General features: G+C 47.6%; 1 protein-coding gene across 2 annotated transcripts in view; it reads right to left on the bottom strand.

Moving 5' to 3' along the window:
- The window catches only part of LOC142589058 (uncharacterized), a 110,997-nt gene that overhangs the window by 39,794 nt on the left and 48,299 nt on the right, over positions 1 to 22,904 (bottom strand). For both annotated transcript variants that reach the window (XM_075700849.1, XM_075700850.1), the window contains exon 2: positions 19,668 to 19,816. In XM_075700849.1, the coding sequence (XP_075556964.1) occupies positions 19,668 to 19,816 (149 nt within the window). The remainder of the gene's footprint in view (positions 1 to 19,667; positions 19,817 to 22,904) is intronic.

The following is a 22,904-nucleotide window of genomic DNA, read 5'->3' on the forward strand; positions in this document are numbered from 1 at the left end:
TATCAATCAGGTGATAGAGAAATGTGCGGAATGTAACCAACCGTTATATATAGCTTTCATTGATTACGAGAAAGCGTTTGATTCAATCGAAACCTCAGCAGTCATGGAGGCATTGCGGAATCAGGGTATAGACGAGCCATATGTAAAAATACTGAACGATTTCTATAGAAGCTCCACCGCCACAGTAGTCCTCCATAAAGAAAGCAACAAAATCCCAATAAAGAAAGGCGTCAAGCAGGGAGATACGATCTCTCCTATGCTATTCACAGCGTGTTTACAGGAGGTATTCAGAGACCGGGATTGGGAAGAACTGGGGATAAGAGTTACTGGAGAATACCTTAGTAACTTGCGATTCGCTGATGATATTGCCTTGCTTAGTAACTCAGGCGACCAACTGCAATGCATGCTCACTGACCTGGAGAGGCAAAGCAGAAGGGTGGGTTTTGAAATTAATCTGCAGAAAACGAAAGTATTGTTTAACAGTCTCGGAAGAGAACAGCTGTTTACGATAGGTAGTGAGGCACTGGAAGAGGTAAGGGAATACATCTACTCAGGACACGTAGTGACTGCGGCCCCGGATCATGAGACTGAAATAATCAGAAGAATAAGAATGGGCTGGGGTGCGTTTCGCAGGCATTCTGAGATCATGAACAGCAGGTTGCCCTTATCCCTCAAGAGAAAAGTCTATAACAGCTGTGTCTTACCAGTACTCACGTACGGGGCAGCAACTTGGAGGCTTACGAAAAGGGTTCTACTTAAATGGAGGACGACGCAACGAGCTATAGAAAGAACAATGATAGGTGTAACGTTAAGGAACAAGAAAAGAGCAGATTGGGGGAGGGAACAAACGCGAGTTGCTGATATCTTTGTTGAAATCAAGAAAAAGAAATGGGGGGGGGGCATCGGCTGGACATGCAATGAGGAGGGGAGATAACCGATGGTCATTAAGGGTTACGCAGTGAATTCCAAGGGAAGGGAAGCGTAGCAGGGGGTGGCAGAAAGTTGGGTGGGCGGATGAGATTAAGAAGTTTGCAGGGACAACATGGCCAGAATTAGTACATGACTGGGATAGTTGGAGAAGTATGGGAGAGGCTTTTGCCCTGCAGTGGGCGTAATCAGGCTGATAATGATGGTGGTGGTGGTGGTGGAGATGATGATGATGATGATGATGATGATGATGATTATGATGACGTTGATTATGCTGATGCAGAAGACTTTCAAGATCACCCTTGGCCTACCGGAGTGCACGAGCACTGATTGTCTGCTAGAGCTGTGGCTATACAACATGCTTGAGGAAATTCTTGATGAGCAAACAGTCTCTCAACTCGAATCCATATCCCTGGCAGCCACGGGTTGGTACATCCTGCAGAAACTCGAAGTAATTGACACGCCCGACAGAAATAGGCCCTTACACCCGACACCAGCGACATGCTGATCATCGCCGCTATTCCTCTGAACATGCCTCCCGATTATAACGGCGGCCGACGCCAGGGGCGTGCCAAAGCAATGCTGCTCTCCTTTGGCGGGACGAGAACCGCGTTCTCCGTAGACGCACCAGTATAAACACAACACCGGTTCATGGTGGTAGTCGTGAACGTTAACTCGCGGCTTGCGCACGTCTGTAATGCCAGCACAGAATACCCAGAAGCAGCGGAAGTGTTTGCAATTACTCTTGCGCTTATCGACCCCCTCTGCAAGGTAGTTCTTAGCGACTCACAATCGGCAGTTTCTGATCGGCAGTCCTTGCGTGCCTCTCCACTGCAGGACTAAAACTATATTTGAAGAAATGCCACTTGAGCACTCGCACGCTTACTACTCTCGGCCACGTAGTTTCATAAGACGGTATCGGGACGCCAGGACACTTGGCGCCGTATCCCAGTTCCCTAAATCAACCACCATGAAAGAGCTTCACAGCTTCATCGGCCTATGCTCATATTTCCGACGCTTCATCTGTAACTTTGTCTCTATCATCGCTCCCTTGACGCAACTTCTCACCGGCAGTTATGATCTGTATGCCTGGTCCCCGGCGTGGGACGACGCATTCCAAGAACTGTGAGGCATTCACACCTCTCCTCCAATACTGCGACACTTCAATCGTTCCGCTCATCGACGCTAGTAGGCGGATGCTAGTAGCGTCGGGCTCGGCGCTGTTCTTGCAGAACACAAGGATGGCTTCGAAGAGTACGTCGTCGCGTATGCCAGCCGCACGCTTACCAAAAGCTGAGGCGAACTACTAGGTTACTGAGAAGCAATGTCTGACAATCATTTGGGCTATCTGAAATTTCGTGCTTATGTGTATTGGCGTCCATTTGATATTGTGACTGACCATCATGCCGTATGCTGTTTATCTTCACTAAAAGATCCAAGTGGTCGGATCGCCCATTGGACATTGTGCCTACAAGAGTATGACATCCGCATTGTTTATTGCTCAGGCACCGAAACCATTCCGACGCAGACACCCTTATCTCAGTCACCCCTGCCCCCTGCTCCTGTCGACTCGTCTGTGCCCTGCGGTGCCTTCGCCCTCAATATTTCCGACATACCATCAGAGCAGCGCAAAGACCCATGAATATCTTCGCTTATTGACATCATGTCTAGCCAGTCGCTAGCGCCGATCTCTCAGACGCTCCGTCGTCAAGCCGCACACTTCCTCATTCGGGATAATCTGCTCTACGCCGCAACTAAAATTCGAGCGGCCACAAGTGGTTGCTTGCTGTACCCCGACACCTCCGATCCGACATCTGCGCCACGTTCCATGACGAACCACATTGCGGCCACGTTGGCCTCTTAAAGAGATACTCTCGCCTCCAGCTTCGGTACTACTTGCGCGGTATGTACTGTTACGTTCACCAGTATATCCGGTCATGCCATATATGCCAACGACGCAAGACGCCACCTCAACATGCCGCAGGTCCCTTGCAACCTTTACCATGTCCCGCGCGCGAACTCCACCACGTCGGTATTGACCTATATGGTCCGCTTCCCAACACCCCAAGCGGCAACCGCTGGGTTATTGTTGTTATCGACCACCTCACGCAGTACGGTGAAATTTTAGACATAGTATCTGCCACAACAAAAGACGTCGCCAGTTCTATCCTTCAAAACCTGATTTTATGCTATTGAGCACCTTGAGAATTACTGAGTGAACGTGGTCGCTTTTTCCGCTCCGAGGTCGTTTCAGCATTACTAAAGGCGTGTGGCCTCATTCCCCGCACAACCACGGCATACCATCATCAAACTAATGGGATGACAAAACGTTTCAACCGCACCCTTGGCGACATATTCGCCATGTATGTTTCATCTTACCACTCGAATTGGGATCGTATTCTGCCTTTCGTCACCTACACTTACAATACGGCCCGGCATAACGCCACTGTGTTCTCCCCTGTTTTGCTCCTTTGGGGACACGAACCTTCTAGTACTATGGACACGATTCATCCTTACTGGCCAGATGCTTGGGAGTGGACTACTGTTTCTAGAGCGGCTGCTTACGCCGAAGAATGTCGCCGGCTTGTTCATTCATTCACATTCCAGAAACAATGGCGCCAAAAGCATCGCCACGATTCATCAACTACTGCTACTCGCTTTGCTCGTGGCTCACTGGTCAGGTTGTGCGTGCCCTCTACTCCTCCACGCCTTTCCTCCAAGCTGTTCTCCAAGTACCGCGGTACTTATCGGGTACTGAAACAAACGTCCGCGGTAAACTACCTCATCGAGCCAACGGAAGCGCCTTCCGACCAGCGTCGGAAATTACCCGCGTCTCCCGGCTTAAGCAGTGTCATGACCCCGTTGTGTTCTCCTGTCCTTAGGCCGCCAGGATGGCTACTGTTTCGGTGGGGAGTGATTGTACTGAATGCACTGGGCAGTGGGCATGGTGCTGGTGATACAGAAGACGACTAGAAGCGGTTGCCTTCCCGTTTCGGACCTGTTTCAGCCTACCGCTACGAGCCTTCAACTAGTGATTCTAGGCGAGCGCTCCGGTTGTAGACACTTTAAATAATTCAGCAACATATTTCTAAAATAACAGGGAGAGGAATTGAAAAGATAGGAATGTATTAGACAAAAACAAGCAATCGAAGCACTAATACAAGATATTGAAGGAATGGAGAACACAAAACAGCAAAGAAGCGATGCACCCATACAATTAGCACGCATGGTTCTACCGATGCTACAAAGAGCGGCTCAGCATTGAGAGCCTAAATTTACGTTCATATGCGCTACCATATTTGCAGAACACGGCGTAGGAAGAGAGGATATTCTCTCTGTATCTAAATGCACGCCATTTGGGGATCCCGTATTCATAGACTGTGGCGTAGTTGCCGAGGAGCCCATTGATGAGCACTTGATTGATTGCGATGATATATATTGCTCATGGAATGCTAGAGAAGCGGCTAGGCAAGCTGTTCACGATTCGGCACATTTATCAAGGGTGTACGCCGCGCAGGTAGGTTTTCCAGAAGTCCAAAGTGACCCCTACTCATTAGAAAAGTACACCAGTGCCGAGTGCAATCGGTCACAAAAGTGCTCTAAATTACAATGCGCGCAGGGAAGGGCTCTTGTTGACGGCTCCCAGGTATGCGAGCAACATTGCACAAATGAAAATAGCTGCACCGGAAAGTTGGACGCTCTCCTTCAACCGAGGTAGCAGTGCTAGGAATGTTATTCCTGCAAATATTCTGACTGTGCGCTTGAGGTGGAAATCGTGACCAACGATATGAGTGTCCGTCAGCATGAAAGGCTAGTGGAAAGCTCGGAAACAGGTCCCAGGAAGCGTGCAAATAGAGAGCGGCGTCGCGGAGTTAGGAATGCGGCAGAAAATTTAACGTGTCCGAATAAAGCAAAATGCGCTAAACCTTGTGGGGAGCGAAGTGAAAGAGTTCGTAAGGCGCGTTTGTAGCTTAAGATGTTTCTAGTCGCCGCGCATCCGAGGCACCCGGTAAAGAGGACAGGGCCGTTCGGTGCGAAGATGGACTAAAGCCGTGGGGCAAATATATTTTTCCTTTTTGGGCTCCGTTTGAGGTCTGCTAAGCATAACACAGGAGCTCGAGGCGGTAAGGCGACGGGAATCGATCATGCATGGCAGTGAAGTGGCAGTAAGACGCCCAGAAGGCATGTTTCCAGTGCGCAAATTGTCGGGGGTCGGCAACAAGGGGAATGGCCTACGCGCCCTTCACATTCCCTTGTTGACAAGGTGGACGAGAAGAGCTTTGAGACCATGCGGTCGTCAAGTATGGGTACGGGTCAGGGAACGCAGACGTAACAGCAGCGAGACAGTCGTCAAAATTCTCAGCATCGCAGTCGGTAGCCGCAAGAGGAATCCAAGAAAGGCAGTCTGCGTCAGCGTGACGACGGCCACTCTTGTACGATATCACAAAGTCATATTCCTGGAGGTGCAGCGCCCAAGGTGCGAGGTGACCAAAGGGATCCCACAAACCGACCAGCCAGCATAAAGAATGATGGTCGGTGATAATTTTGAATGATGTGCCATAAAGATAACATCGAAACTTTTGTATGGCGGTAACGGCTGCCAGGCATTCCTTTTCCGTCACCCTATAATTGCGTTCAGATTTGCTCAGGCAAGGGCTGGCATATGCGACAACATTTTCTGCGCCACTGTGACGTTGTACAAGCACCGCTCCTATTCCGATTGCACTAGCATCAGTCTGAACTTCAGTTGGGCAAGATGGATCGAAGTTACGCAAGAGGGGTGCTGACGTTAGTATAAACTTCAGTTGAGAGAATGATGCGTCAGACTCTGGTGTCAAATTGAAGGATGCATTTTGTCGCAAAATACTTGTCAACTGGTAAACGATATCGGTAAACCGGGGAACAAAACGACGAAAATACCAACATAGCCCAATGAATGAGCGGAGTTCTCCTGCTGACCGCGGTGGCTTGAAGGAGCTCACCGCTTCAATCTTACGAGGATCTGGTCTGACGCCATCCTTGTCGACTAAGTGTCCCGGGACCAGTGTTTGACGTTCGCCGAACCGAAACATTTTTGAGTTTAGGACCAGTCCAGTATTCTCAATAAAGTCAAGAACGAGGCTGAGGCGTTCGTTATGTTCTTCAAACGTGCGCCCAAAGATTACAACATCATCGAGGTAACACATGCATATCTCCCACTTTAGACCACGTAGTACTGTGTCCACGAATCTTTCAAAGGTGACAGGAGCATTGCAAAGACCCAGAGGCATAACATTCAATTCGAATAGGCCATCTGGAGTCACGAAAGCGGTCTTTTCCTTGTCGGCAGGGTGCATAGGTAATTGCGAATACCCCGATCGCAAATCAAGTGTTGAGAAGTAAGAAGCAGCGTCTAAGCACTCAATGACGTCACCGATTCGCGGTAGTGGATATAGATCCTTCTTCGTCACTGCGTTTAGATGTCTGTAATCGACGCAGAATCTCTAGGAGCCATCTTTTTTTCGGGCCAGGATTACTGGAGCTGCCCATGGACTAGATGACTCTTGAACGACACCTTTGTTCATCATCTCCTTGACTTGCTCTGCAATAACTTTGCGCTCGGACGATGACACTCGGTAGGGCTTCTGGCGGATGGGGTGTGCTGAGCCGGTATCTATTCTGTCACGTACGCTGGACGACGGTAAATGAAGGGGTGCATCTCCGCGTGTGAAGTTGATTGCAGCCTCATGTCTGGCAAGGACTTGTACCAGTGCTTGCCGTTGTGGTGTACCGAGAGCCTTGCTGATCATGCCGAGCATTACCTCGTCAGAATGGTGATTATCGCAAGCAGAGCAAGCTGTATAGACGTCCGTAGTTAGTGCCGCTATTGAGATACATGCGGCTTCATCGAAGAGAGCAATTTTCATACCGCGAGGAAGGAGAACCGGCGTGGCGGAACACTTCAGCGCCCAGAATGCTGTCTGGGCGCCGAACTGTCTCACTTTCGTGTGCTTGACGAGAGGAGTCGCCCCGACTCCTTTCGTCAAGTACACGACAGAGCACGGCACAGGTATATATATATTTTAGCACAGTTTATGCGGGGAGGCCTAACTACAAGGTCAACACAATTAGCATCAGCAGTAGTTGCAGAAACACGAACGGGCGTCAGGCACCACGATGGTGCAATCACTTCTTCATGAACACTGACTGTGTCTGTGTCCCTGTCTTCACAACCCGAGCTTTGTTCGGAATGTGCTGATATAAATTGCTTGTTCTGTGATATTCGGCTACAACCACAGTCTACGGAAGCGCCGCACTGTTCAAGAAAATCGATACAAAGAATAACGTCGTACGAACAACGAGAAATATCAAGGAAGTCCGACACAAACACTTTCCCAGCCAGCAAAACACTCACAGCACAAACACCAAGGGGATGAAGCCACTCACCGCCTTATCCACGAAAGGTAATACCGTCGCTCCAAGAAAACATAGCTTTGTGGCCTAGCCAGTTTTTGAAAGCCAGGCTCATCACAGACACAGTCGCCCCAGTACCAACTAACGCCACGGTCGGTATTCCGTCAATCGAGACATTCACTTTGTTTTTGAACATCACAACAAGCAGAGGTATTCCTTGCAAAGACCGTCCGGCGACCACTCCTCCATTGGCCGCGGATGCTAGTTTCCCGGCAGCGGTGAGGAAGAACCGTGCCGAGGGGACGGAGAGCGACGGGGACGGTTATTGGGCGGCGTCAAACTCCGCTCAGATGCTGGCGAATCACTGCGTCTGGTATCGTGTGAGAAGTGGTCCACTGGGAGCAAATCGGTCGTCCGCAAGTCATATGAAGTACGGGCTCTGGGTGGCGAGAACATCGGTGGTGTCCTACGTGAGTGACGGCCTTCGCGACAATACCGAGGTATATGGCCTGTGGAACCGCAGTTGTAGCACACGGGAGGGTCGCGGTTCACAGCATCTTCCTCGAAACGAATGGTAGGCGGCTGCGGTCGGCGAGAAAGTTCGTTGTCATGTGGATAACGTGTTCCTGCTGCTTGCTGAAATCCGTTATATCGTTCATAAGTCGCGTCGTGGCAGTAGGGTCGGTGCTGTTCTTGGCGCGGCCTGACAGAAGTCACAGGGCCTCGGGGGTGAAAACGCGGCTGCTCTCGTTCTGGCCGAGCGTCATCAGTAGGGCCTCTGTGGTAGAGACGTGGCTGCTGTGGGGGCGCGAGTTCGTAGTCCTCAGTTCCTCTCGCCGCAGAATACGGGGAGAAGGATGTTACGTTTGGCCCGAAATATGGTGATAGGCGGAAGCTATGAGTGCCTGGATGTGTCACTTGCATGTGCAGGCTGAACTCTTCCCGAACTATTTGTCGGATCGTTGATGCCAGATCGAGGGGCTGGTTGCTGTCCATGCTTGCAACTGTCGTCACATTGGCTAGCCTGCCAAACTTCGGCGTGATGCGCCTTGTATTCAGTTGCTCGAAAGTACGACAGTGCCGAATGATGTCAGCGACGGAAGGCAGGTTGTCTTTTGCGATGAGGAAATTATAAACATTCTCGGCAATTCCTTTTAGGATGTGCCCGGCTTTGTCTTCCTCGGACATTCCAGTGTCCATACAGTACACAGTACACAGTACACAGTTTTATTACTGCCTCACTGTAGATCGTGCAGGTTTCGCCTGGCACTTGCGCACGTTGCAGTAGCGTCTGTTCTGGCCTTTTCTTTTTCGTCGCGGACTCGCCGAATCGCTCTTTCATTTCCGAAACAAATCTCCATGATGTGAACGTTTCCTCGTGATTGTCGAACCACAACAAAGCAGTATCCGTTAGAAAGAACACGACGTTCGAAAGCTGAGAAGCGCTGTTCCACTTGTTGGCGGCACTCACCAGGTTATAATGGATGAGTGATTCCTCGACGTCTTCGTCCGATCTTCCGTCGAAGGGACGCGCATCTCTCAGTTGTAGAACGGAACTGGTTGGTACAGCAGTTGGAATGGGCCGTTGTTTGGCTGCGTCGTGGGACATATCGAACTCCGGTGGATTCGGTGGGAGTCCAGCAATGCGACGGCTCCGTCGAAGAACTTGTGGCTCAGCCTCCGTCTTCGGGTGTCGATTACCCCGCACCTTCCACCACAACTGTTACGAAGAGTTGCGAAGAAATGGTTTTAGTTACAGGAGATGGACGATGATCGTAGTGTGATCGTAGCGCAGCCCGGCCTCTCCAAATCCTCGTTGTCTTCTGCTTCTCTTTCTCTTCTTCTTCCCCGTGCTTTTTGTATCTCTTATAATATGTTAACTCAGACTGTCTGCCTGGTCTTCGAAGCCATCTCCTTATGTAGTCTATAAAAGCAGGCGGTTCTTCTCCTCGCCTTTTAATTTATTCGCCCTATTCCATAATTTTGCCCCGTCTATGTAAGAATTTATCGCAGGTATGTACCACTCCCAGCTCTGTCTCTCTCTGTTTACACGTCGACGTGTTCGCCTGCCTTGTTAATTAAACTGTTTGAAACTAATAAGGTTTTCAGCTGTTGCACAATTACGAAGCAATCCCCAAGCTTTGTTTAGATTTTTCTCTGCTTTCCGGTATTCGTCATTCCACCATGGGATGTGACGGTTCTTTGCCAGTGTGCTTGTTTAATGCATTTTGTTGCAGAGTGAATAATCGAACCTGTTAAGTATGCATAGCATCGTCTACATTAAAATCAGAGCTCTATCCGCTTAAATATGTGAGTTCTCGAAATAGTTTACAGTTCACTGATTCTATGTTCTATCGAGGAAGAAATGGAGAGCATGCATCTGATTTTGTTAGGTTTAACGTAATTGGCCAGTGGTCGCTCCTATAGGAATTCTTGAGGACAGACCACTCCAGGTGCAGAAATAGTGAGTTCTAAACTATGCTCGAGTCTAGGGACGTGTAAATGGTATGTGGAGTGCTGTAGCATGTTGATTCATTCTTGTTCAATAAACATGCACCTCAAGAAAACAGAAAATTTCTATCAGGCGCCAAGGCGTGCTGCAACGCGAGCCGCTCCACAGGGGGTTATGAGCGTTTAGGTTACGAAGGACTATGTATGGCGCAGGAAGTTCATCGATTAAGCTTTGAAATTGTGATTTAGACAGTTGACACCAATGGAGGACGTACACCAAACTAATAGTGATTAGCTTACCAAACTGGACAGATCGGACTGCAACTGCCTCGAGGGAAGTTCGGAGTTTTATTTGCTAACTTGCAGCGTCTTTACCAACGATTACGGCTACACCCCTCCGGTCCTTGCGGAAAATGAAAAATTTCCTTAGAAAGTTCGTCTGTCCTAATTTTACGTCTCGTTCTTTGACAGAAAGAACCTTTCGAGTGAATTTGCAGAGTAGGTGTTTAATATCGTCAAGATTTTGGAGAAGTCCTCTCATGTTACAATTTAATAATTGGGTATCCATAATGAGAACAAGGCTGAGTGCTTTGTGTCTAGGAAAAAAATTGCTTACAAGACCCCTTTCCTGTCCCGCAATGGGATATTTCTCTCTCTCTCTGTTCTTTTTTTTTTTTGAGTGGTCGAGAGATTGTTGCGGCTCCTTAGGCGCCGTTTGACTAGCAGTCAAACAGCGCCGCTATCACCTCGTGCGAGGAGCTGCACACCTGCTCCTCTGAGCGGTTTGTTTGACAGTCTGTTTGACATTGTTTGACAAGAGATCGGGCCACTGAGGCCACCGGTCCGCAGGTCGATGGCCCCTTGTTTTCGGATAGCGGAGCAGCGCGAGCGACAGCCGTCGAGGGGGCTGGTGACGTCACTGGCTGCTCACTGCGTGTGGGCCGGACAGCCGCCTGAGGCCGTTGTTACTGTGCCCCCTGACGTACCACTTTGGCAAAGCTATTCTTTGGCTGGAAGTATATGAGTCTGCGTGCCCCCTTAACGGAAATATTCGATTTGATTTCAACTGGCGCTATTTCTTTTCCTTCTTTCCAAGATGAGTAGGACCGCCAGTATGCGGCGTGCTCCACGTCACAATTCACAAAGTGTGGAGCGTTCTCGCACCACTCAGACGGCTGTTCATTGTCGCTACATTTGGCGCAAGTTAGTTGGCCTCGACAGTTCTGAGAACTGAAGCCGAACCTTTCGCATGATAACCATAGGAGGGGATTTAGAATACATGACCAATACTTTGTGGGTTTAATGTTCTGATAGACATTTGACGCCAAAGGTGCGTTTACTATTCTAAAGTAGCACATCAAACCATACAGCGGGACAAGCCAAACCAACAGACTATCAGACAAGTTAACAAAGCACGCAACGAAGTCCGATGAGACGAAGCGCTGTGGTGGAGCATTTGTACCGTCATGTCACGAAAAAAATATTTCTTTCACCTGCGCCAAAGCACGCAGTCAAGACACTCAAGCCAGCAAAGATAACTACGTTCGTATTGTTTTTCTACTTTAACTTTTATTCCGGAGGACACATTGAGCATGTTCATTTTTTTTGTACTCGCTACCCGCGGGCTGTCCGAGCCAGCCAGGACGCATGCGCTCTTCTCGTGTTCCTCCGACCACTTCGCGGTGCATTTCGATGCCAATTTGTTTTTCTCTGGCCGAGTGGATTTTTGCCTGGCACTATTTTGGACGCTTACTGGCTCGCGGACGAGAAAAAAAGGTCGCTCGCCGCCATCCCTGTGGGGACGCGACGGGTTGCAACGCGTTTGCTTTAGCGCAACCTCTCCGGAAAATTTTGCCTCTCCGGTTTTGGATACCAAGCAGCATGCGTGCGGCTCTCGGTGGACCAAGTGTCTCGTGTTTGTTTCGATATTTCTTCGGTAGCCACATCAGGTTCCCAAAGTAGGCATTTAATTGTGGTCAACAAGCTTTTCTTTCCGTTTTTTATTTCCGTGCCCCCACCCCACAAAGAAAGAAAATACATTGTCGCGGTGCTGCAATTCGTCGCGTGGCGAAAGTTCAATTATGTTACTCCTTTTTCTGCGAAAATTAATGGGAAAGTAATTAATGAACATCTTAGTTATCGGCTCATGCGTGCGCAATGGATGACCAAATTTTTGAACCACCGCCAGAAGACGGAGGAGTTCGGCGCGGCCTCGACACATCTAATCCAGTATCGCAAATAGAGTGACGACTTTTTGTTTGCAGTTGTGACCGGCGACGAATCGTTGTGCGACTACTACGAGCCTGAAACACGACGGCAAGGCTTACAGTGGAAACACACGAATTCATCACCACAGAAGAAAGCAAAGGCCGTCATTTCTGCCAAAAACGTGTTGTTGACTTTTTTTTTCACATTGTCAGGGGCCAGTACTGATCGAATTTGCTAAGCCTGGAGAAACTGTCAATCGTTTCCGATAGTGTGAAACACCGGATCGGCTGCGTGTCATAATCAAGAACAAACGAGGTGGGAAATTCGGCAATGGGGTCACCTTGCTTTATGACAATGCCCATCCCAACGTCGCCGATGTGGTTAACACCAAACTGGCAAAGTTCAAGTGGGAAACACTGCAACATTCGCCATACAGCCCAGACCTGTCAGCTTGCCACTTCCACATTTTGGGGCAGTTGAAAAAACACAAGCAAACCACATTCGTGTCGGACGATGGCGTGAAAGAGTCAGTTACTGAATTCTTTAAGCAGCAACCCAAAGAGTCTTATGAGACTGGAATTACGCGACTCTTTAGTCAGTGTGACAAGTGTCTAAATGCTCATGGAGACTACTTTTAAATAAGGTACCCCATCTGTGATAGATTTGCATTGACTCACTTTCAGTCGACTCGCCCTAGTATATTTTGCAGAACTTTTGCTTTTCCTATGTGCTCTCTGTTGCGACTATTATTTCGGTGAAAATTACAATACGTGACCAGTGACAGCTCCTCCTGCCCAATACATTAAAATGAACGACCGTGTAATTGAGATTTTTCAAGGCCATTACATGTGTACAAAAATGCAAACAAAGTTATTGAATGAGTAAAGTTTCATTATAATATTTGGCCTCAACTTGTTCATCTGATCGCCGTTACATTCGTCATGTCAGTGGCATGCACTCGTTTGCTGGTTTCAAACTGATATAGTTCTAAAGGTCGTCTGAAAATTCCTCTAATTATTGACTAGACAGAAAACATGGAAGTATTGGTATTAGTTATATCGCGCACAATTTTTGATACATACGCGCACATTCCTTTATAAAAAAATACACATTTTTCTTCTCTTGACAGTGCATAGCATATAAGAATTCATTTTCAGCACCTTTGGCAATGGTAATACAATTATCATTATTGTTTTGGATCCCTCAACAAATTTTATGAGGATGCCGGCCTGCAACGCGACGCCCCCCCCCTTCCCGCAATATTTCTGGCTACGCTACTGCATCGCGTCTAATTTTGATTAGTTCTACACTAATCATATTCAGCTCTTTCCAGCCTTCATGTAGTTCAATCTCTGTCAGATCAATCAGGTCAGTATCGGATACAACACAGTTTGTGTTAATGGTACGATGCAGGGTCACATTCAATGGAACGTTCCCTAAAGACACAAGATTGGCAGCCTTTCATACTGGTTCTTATCTCGAAGTTGCAGACGGAGATTTCCACTTGCAAGTTTAGAAACATTATTGCCTTGGCCTAAAATTTTGCTGTGGATTTCGAAACCTGAAAAGGAGAGATCATTCTCGCTGACTTTGCGGTTTTCTCTTAGTGTACGTCATAAAATTGGGGAAACTTCACTATGATGGCCAAACAACCTAAACATTTCTTCGGTGAATCCAGGAAAGGACAGCAAAGATAGAAACTTAAAGACAGACGGATATTAGAGAGGAGGCTAGGAAAAGGCAACTAACGGATTTCTCGCGAGCATGTCAGTCCGGAGATGCCGTCAACGTGAAGCCGAGCCAAAGGGGTGTGTTGCCTACGCCAAGGTGCCTTAAAGTTCCGAACACTCAGCATTAGCTCGACCCCCAGGATTTATTTCCTCCTGGACACGGCTAAGCCGCGCGCTGTTAGATGCGGGATGGTCCAACACTCGTGTGTTCTGGTACGTGGTGTAGCAACACATGAAACACCTGCTGACGCACATGCCCCTGCGGGGGTGCTCAACTGGCCCCAACCGCGACGTGTAAGGCTTTCTGAAAAGCTACTGTTTTCGTACACCGGCACATATCGATCCACTGTCTTTTTCCCCATCAGCTCAACCCCGCACCGACATCGTGCACGTCGTCCGCCTGAAGCCCTATCATGTCTAAGACACTGACTTACCCTGCGTGCAGTGAACCTTTTCCGTGCCGTCGTATTTCGACTGCACCGACAGGGGGACTTCACCGCAATATAATGTTATGAGCCACCCATCCTGCTCAGAATGCACACGTTGCATAGTAGGCGAGGAAGAGGACGAGCTGTGCCCCATCCTGCCATCTTTTACTTCTATACCAGTTCCACCGACATCCCAGGCACATTCGTACCTTTGACGTCACCGTCGCCGTGAGGTCCCGAATAAAGTCCACGGGCGATAGAATCATTGCGCACGCCGTCTGCTGTATGTGCGGAAGAAAGCAAGTGAGGGTGAGGTGGCGACCGTGGCTCAATCTCGCGCAAGCAAGGGAGGAGAGCGGCAAGGAATCGCGTTGTCTACGGTCGCGCGAGGCTCCAGGAGGAGGGTAGGGAGAAGGAATGCGTTTTATTCCTGGCGGCCCAGGCGGCCGCGCTTCGCGCCCACCCGCGCCATCTGCAACGGGGACCGAGTTCACCGCGTTGTGTTTTCGCGGCTTAGTTCGCACTGGGGGATGCGAGAGGCAGCACGAAGGTCACATCGCTCGCCGCTGTGGCCGCTCTGCTTCACTCCAGCCTTTTGATAGCGAGTGTTTGCGGTCATCGAGTGAAATGTGTCTATATTCCTTTGTGTGAAGGTGGCACCATGGTTGTTAAATTATTTACTGTGCCTATGTATCCAAGTTTATACCACCGATGAAACAATGAAATATCGTATATCAAACTCTTTTGCCAACTCCCCGTAACAGTATCGCGGCTTAGAAGAGAACGATCAGAAAATTATTTTACAATGGGCGTTAACGCGCTAAATGTGAGGGAAAGCGTGTGTACTTTTCATGTGATAACGCGTTGTTCTTTTGAAAAGGAGGCTTTAAACAAATACAAACATATGTACTAATGGCCGTACAGGTAGCCATTGGAATATGAACCTGGCAACGTTTAGCGCTAGGACGTTATCTAGTGAGGCGAGTCTAGCAGTGCTACTGGAGGAATTAGATGGCAGTAAATGGGATATAGTAGGGCACAGTGAAGTTAATAATACGGACAGTGAAGTAATAGGGCACAAAGAAGCATATACAGTGCTAAAAAGCGGGCACGTTCTGTGCTACCGGGGCTTAGCGGAGAGGCGAGAACTAGGAGTCGGATTCCTGATTAATAATATAGCTGGTAAAATACAGGAATTCTATAGCATTAAAGAGAGGGTGGCAGGTCTTGTTGTGAAACATAATAAGAGGTACAAACTTATGGTTGTAGGTACGGTTGTACAGGTCTACGCCACTACATCCAGTCGTGATGACCAGGAAGCCGAAAGCTTCTATGATGACGCAGAACCGGCGATGAGTACACTATACTGATGGGCGACTTCAATGCCAAGGTAGGCAAGAAGCAGGCTGGAGACAAGTCAGTGGGGGAATATGGCCTAGGCACTAGGAATAGCAGGGGAGAGTTACTAGTAGAGTTTGCGGAACAGAATAATATGCGGATAATGAATACCTTCTTCCACAAGCGGTATAGCCGAAAGTGGACGTGGAGGAGCCCGAACGGCGAGACTAGAAATGAAACAGACTTCATAGTCTGCGCTAACCCTGGCCTCATAGAAGATGTGGACGTGCTCAGCAAGGTGCGCTGCAGTGACAATAGGATGTTAAGAAGTCGAATTAGCCTAGACCTGAGGAGGGAACGGAAGGAACTGGTACATAAGAAGCCGATCAATGAATTAGCGGCAAAAGGGAAAATAGAGGAATTCCAGATCAAGCTAAAGAACAGGTATTCGGCTTTAACTCAGGAAGAGGACCTTGGTGTGGAAGCAATGAACGACAATCTTGTGGGCATCATTAAGGAGTGTGCAATAGAAATCGGTGTTAACTCCGTTAGGCAGTATACCAGTAAGGATCGCAGAAGACGAAAGATCTGATTACGAAACGCCAATGTATGAAACCATCTAACCCTACAGGTAGAATAGAACTGGCAGAACTATCGAAGTTAATCAACAAGCGTAAGACAGCTGACATAAGGAAGTACATTATGGATAGAATTGAACATGCTCTCAGGAACGGAGGAAGCCTAAAAGCACCGAAGAAGAAAGTAGGAATCGGCAAGGATCAGATGTATGCGTTAAGAGACAAAGCCGGCAATATCATTAGTAATATGGATGAGATAGCTCAAGTGGCTGAGGAGTTCTACACAGATTTATACAGTACCAGTGGCACCCACGACGATAATGGAAGAGAGAATAGTCTACAGGAATTAGAAATCCCACAGGTAACAGTGGAACAAGTAAAGAAAACCTTGGGAGCTATGCAAAGGTGGAAGGTAGCTGGGGAGGATCAGGTAACAGCATCTTTGCTGGAGGATGGTGGGCAGATTGTTCTGGAAAAACTGGCCACCCTGTATACGCAATGCCTCATGACCTCGAACGTACCGGTATCCTGGAAGAGCGCTAACATAATCCGAATCCATAAGAAAGGGGACGCCAAAGACTTGAAAAATTATAGACCAAACAGCTTACTGTTAGTTGCCTACAAACTATTTACTAAGGTAATGACAAATAGAACCAGGAACACCTTAGACTTCTGTCAAGGAAAGGACCAGGCAGGATTCCGTAAAGGCTACTCAACAATAGAGCATATTCACACTATGAATAAGGTGATAGAGAAACGAGCGGAATATAACCAACCCTTATATATAGCTTTCATTGTTTACGAGAAAGCGTTTGATTCTGTGCAAACCTCAGCAGTCGTGGAGGCATTACGGAATCAGGGTGTAGACGAGCCGTATGTAAAAATGCTGAAAGATATCTATAGCGGCTCCACAGCCACCGCAGTCCTCCATAAAGAAAGCAACACAATCCCAATAAAGAAAGGCGTCAGGCAGGGAGACACGATATCTCCAATGCTATTCACAGCCTGTTTGCAGGAGGTATTCTGAGACCTAGAGTGGGAAGAATTGGGGATAAAAGGTAATGGAGAATATCTTAGTAACTTGCGATTCGCTGATGAGATTGCCTTGCTTAGTAACTAAGGAGACCAATTGCAATGCATGCTCACTGACCTGGAGAGGCAAAGCAGTAGAGTGGGTCTAAAATTTATCTGCAGAAAACTAAAGTAATGTTCAACAATCTCGGAAGAGAACAGCAATTTACAATAGGCAGCGAGGCACTGGAAGTGCTAAGGGAATACATCTACTTAGGGCAGGAAGTGACGGCGGATCCGGATCATAAGGCGGAAATAATCAGAAGAACAACAATGGGCTGGGGTGCGTTTGGCAGGCATTTTCAGATAATGAACAGCAGGTTGCCATTATCCCTAAAGAGAAAAGTGTACAATAGCTGTGTCTTAGCAGTACTCACTTACGGGGCAGAAACCTGGAGGCTTACGAAAAGGGTTCTACTTAAATTGAGGACGACACAACGAGCTATGGAAAGATGAATGATGGGTGTAACGTTAATGAATAAGAAAAGAGCAGATTGGGTGAGGGAACAAACGCGAGTTAATGTCATCTTAGTTGAAATCAAGTAAATGAAATGGGCATGGGCAGGACATGTAATGAGGAGGGAAGAGAACGGATGGTCATTAAGGGTTACGGACTGGATTCCAAGGGAAGGGAAGAGTAGCAGGGGAGGCAGAAAGTTAGGTGGGCGGGTGGGATTAAGAAGTTAGCAGGGACGACATGGCCACGATTAGTACTTGACCAAGGTTGTTGGAGAAGTATCGTAGAGGCATTTGCCCTGCAGTGGGCGTAACCAGGCTGATAATGATGAATGGTAATGATGAGACTAATTACCTTGCTTTGACTATTGCATAAAAATATTCACCCGGATAAGTTCTCATCAGAATCAGCGCCAAACTTGACCTCAATGGAACAAGAAAATAGGCTGGCTAGAAGGGATGTTCTACAACAGATCACATCCATATCATCAATTGATCACTCGGTTAATTGAGAAGTCTGCGGAGTACAATAAACCTCTCACTCTCTTTCATCAAGTACAAACGGATGCAAAAAGGCATTCAATTCAGTAAAGACACCAGAAGTCATGAAGGCACTGCGTAATAAAGAGTACAGGAGTGATACGTGAATACCTTGGCAAATATCTGCAAAGGTTGCACAGATAATTTAGTTCTTCGCATGGAAAGTAGAAAGTTCTCTACAAGAAAGGGGTTAGACAAGGAAAGACAATATCTCCAATGCTATTCGCTGTCTCTTTAGAATATGTATTCAGGCTATAAGACTAAGAAAGCTTGAGAGTCAGTATCAACATAGAATATCTCAACAACCTTCGTTTTCTAGACGACGTTGTCCTCCTCAGCGAAAATGGCGATCCATTGTAACAAATGATTGAGTACTTTCACCGAGAACATGTAAGAGTAGGGTTGAAGGTTAAGAAAAAGAAGTTAAAGGCAATTTTCAATAATCTACACACTGAATAACAATTCATGATTGCTAGTCAGGTTCTAGAGTCTGTGCAGGAGTAGGCTTATCTTGTTCAGTAGCGCACAGGGGACCCTTGTTATGAAAGCGTAACTTGGAGAGGTTGCAATGTGGGCATTACCATATCCTGCCTGGCAGCTTACCACTCTCATTAAAAAAAGAATACAGTCATTGAATTCCACTGGGGCTAACGTATTTGGCAGAAACTTCAAGCCTATCGAAAAAGCTCGAGAACAAGATATTGACGGAGCTAGGAGCGATGAAACGAAAATAAATCACCGACATTTATGGTGCTCCCTAATGCGAATATTGAGCGCAGCTGCATACGTGTTTTCATTTGGCGCGGACAGTCTACCTCGTGCGGTACATTGCAAACGCAGCGAAGTGCGGCGCCACTTCATCGCTAATTGTAAGCGTGGGCGCAATTCACGCAGCTGCCACAGACAAAAATCCGCTTAAGCAGCGTTTTGTTTTCATGCATATGACGCGCGCTATCCTGGCGTCATCGCACAGCCATCGTCGCCCCAAAGCACGTCGTGCGCGGCACTACGCTGTTCTGCTCACGCTTTCCCAATACTCTTTTCCTCCCTCGTCAGCTTTCCACCGCATGGCTCTTCTGTAACCATCTCGTCCGCTTTCCCCCTAGCGCTATTTTCGCTATCGCCCGCCTTCACGCGCACTCCGCGTTTGTTCTGTCATATTTTTACTGGGCTTGTTCGCTCAGGTACGAGGAAGTCGAGAGACGATGCTAGCGCTCGCCACAAGAGCGGGCTCCTAAATGTGCGCTGTAAAATGTTAGGCATAACGTTAAGTGTAGGGAAGAGAGCAGTTTGCATAAGCGAGCAAACGGGCATATCCGATATTGTAGTAGGCATTAAGAGAAAAATATCTTGGTGGGTAGGCCCAGTAATGCGCATGTTCTAGATAACTATAAGAGAATTGGTGACAAAAGAAGGGAAGCACTGTGGAGGAATGCAGAAAATTACGTAGGGTGGTGAAGTTTAAAAATTTGGTGGTGCAAGCTGGAACCAAGTAGCGCAAGGCGAGGATGAAGGTACAAAGACATTAGAAATTAGAAAACACTCACCATTTACCGGACATGTTGTACTGATGCATCAGATTATAGGAGTCTTGTTTCAGCATTGTAGGTTCGTAATTCTCACACAAGTAGTCACGTGACAGGTAAGTTTTAAAGTAATTTCGGTATTTAACGAAGATCTTCTTGCCTTGAAGTACCTAAAACAAAGAGTATTACAATGTTAGTTATCCCCTTCAATCACTGGAAAGTGATGAAAACGGTCGTTTTGATCCTTTGGCAGGTTTGAGGGTATCATACCAGTAATGGTGTGCAAATTATGGCTTATATATGCTCCACATGGCCAGGAAATGCGATCGTGTGCGCCAAATAGTGGCATCTAACGAACGAAAACTTTGAATGTTCGCAATGCCGTGCTCTAGCGCAACGCTTCGTGCAAATTTAACATATTGTCATGCCGGTTAAGATGACTGGCGATACATTCCCTATATTCATCATGATCAACCTGGTTACGCCCACTGCAGGGCAAAGCCCTCTTCCATACTTCTCCAACAGGGGCGTAGCCAGGGGGGGGGGGGGGCTTATGGGGCTTCATCCCCCCCCCCGAAATTTTTTCCTGCTGTCCATGCACCGCCTATTAAAGCAACCCCCAGCGCCAGAAATCATTTTAAATTTTGCCTAGAATGTCCTTTTCATGCTCTAAAATACATTTCACCGCTAACATTGCGAACTCGGGCTAGATATCGCGGCAACGCCCTAGCACCGGGAGTCACATAACACCATTAGCCCCATACGAGCACAAAGTTTCAAGGGCGTTTTGATGACAAACGGGCTCGCAGCGGCATCTCGCGGAGGCCGCAGAATCTACAGAGCGCATGGATATCAATTTCCAAATATTATGGGTATAAATCTCACAAACTTTCGATGTGAAAGGTGCGTTGACATTTCCAAAGTTGTGCTTTAGATTTTCAATTTCGGAACTTTGTGGGTTTAATGTTGTTATAAACATTTGACGCCAAAGCTGCACTGACTATTCTAAAGTCTAACATCGGGACACACAACGAGACAAGCCAAATCGATACACTATTAGACAAGTTGGCAAAGCACGCAGCGAGGTCCGATGAGACGAAGCGCTGTGGTGGTTCATTTGTGCCGACCATGTCCCATAAAAAAAATTTTTCGCCTGCGCCAAAGCATTTATGTCAAGACACTAAAGCCAGCCAAGGTAACTACCTTCTTATTTATTTTTTCTCTATTTTGACTTTATTCGCGAGGACACATTGAGCGTCTTCAATTTTTTTTCTTCTCGCTACCCTACCCTAGGGTTGCCAGACGCAGCCAGAGCGCATACGTTTTTCTCGTGTTGCCTCGACCACCGCGCGGCGCACTTCGGTGCGCGTTCGGTTTGCTCTGGCCGAGTGGATTTTTGCCTGGCAGAGTGTTTTGGACGCTTTCTGGCAAGCCGACTAGAAAAAGAAACAATGGTCACTCGCCGCCATCACTGTGGGGACTAACAGATTGCACCGCGTTCGCTTGAGCGCAACCTCTCCAGAAAGTTTTGTCTCGCCGGCGTAGGATACCGAGCAGTATGCGTATGGTTCTTCGTGGACCAAGCGTCTCATGTTTTTTTTTTCGATATTTCACCGGCAGCCGCATTAGGTGCGCAATATAGGCATTCGATTGTGGCCAACATATTTTCCTTTGCGTATTTCCATTTTGGTGCCCCCATCCCACAAAAGGAAAAAAAAAGATGCATTGCTCTGGCGCAGCGAATTGTCGCATGGTGAAAGTTCGATTTCGTTACTTCTTCCTTTGCGGAAAATAATGGGTCATGGGATGCTTCAGTTGCCGTACACTCTTATTATATTATTGCGATAGCAATTATAGGGATACTCCAGGTGCTTTTCTGCCGTCATCGTCGCCCTCATTTTTCGTATAAAGACCAAGACGATAACAATGTTACCGAGCGCCGCATGCTGCATGTGCGAGTGAAAGCGCAAGGGGAGAGGAGGGGGGGCTGGAAAGGGGAAGCCGACGATGGTGACTGTCTTGTGTGCGCAAAGGAGAAAAGCGGAGAGCAAGCTAGCCGTCTTCCGTCGCGCACGATACATCGGCGGTAGTGGATGGAATGGGGGCGGTATCTAGGATTCTGTGAATCTGTGATTGCGCAAAACATTTATTTGCCTTGTTTGACGCATTATATACCGCGACTTTTTCTTAGATACGTAGATGTATTGGAGACTTATACGTATATTTAACTATCTCGTTGCGAGGTTTTGTGTATAGGTGCAGTGAATTTTTTTTCCAGTGACACTTTCTTGCCCTTTATCAAACTCTATCTTCGCATTTGTGTATCCCATTGTATCTTCGCATTTCTAATGTACCAGGGCGAGCCAAATAAAAGTGAGCCTACCCACCGCGCGCAATAATATTTCGGTTCATTATCTGCGAGGCATGTGTCTAGAAGAGAGGGATGTCTCATTTACAAAAGTGACACGAGGGTGTGAGGATAAAGGTTCCGTAATGCTCTCATACACTGGGCTTAATATGGTTGCGTGACATAATGGAAACTCCAAAAGTTTAAAAGCGTGGTGTCGTGAAGTTTTTGACTGGAAGGTATTTCCAAAAAAGAAATTAGACGTCGTATGGCTGCCGTGTACGTTGAGCATCGCATTTCATTGGCCACTGTGAAGCTTTGGAGCACACAGTTCAAAGAACGACATGAAGTCTGCAAAGAAGATCCAAAACGGGGCTAAATTGCATTGTGAAATCACGCTAACAAAATTGCAAAGGTTGATGAGCTGATGAGACAAGAACGGAGGATAAGCATTGATGAACTGGCACAGCGTGTGAACATCAGTCACCGTTCGGTTCACGCCATAATTCATGCACATCTCTGTTATCGGCTTTTGTGTGGACAATGGATGCCCAAGATTTTGAACCACCACCAGAAGACGGAGAGGTTCGGCGCTGCCTTGAGTCATCTGATCCGGTATCACAATGATGGTGGCGACTTCTTGTCTGCAATTGCGATCGAGGACGAACCGCGGTGCCCCTATCACGAGCCTGAAACACGACGGCAAAGCTTACAGTGGAAACATTCGAATTCACCACGCCCAAAGAAAGCAAAGGCCGCCATTTCTGCCGGAAAGGTGTTGTTGACTTCGTTTTTTTCGATCGTCAGGGACCATTACGGATGAAATTTGCTAAGTCTTGAGATACTATCAATTGTTTCCGATGCTGTGAAACACTGGAATGGCTGCGTGTTGCAATCAAGAACAAACGACG

This window comes from Dermacentor variabilis, chromosome 7, assembly GCF_050947875.1.
Source record: "Dermacentor variabilis isolate Ectoservices chromosome 7, ASM5094787v1, whole genome shotgun sequence".
Taxonomy (NCBI): domain Eukaryota; kingdom Metazoa; phylum Arthropoda; class Arachnida; order Ixodida; family Ixodidae; genus Dermacentor; species Dermacentor variabilis.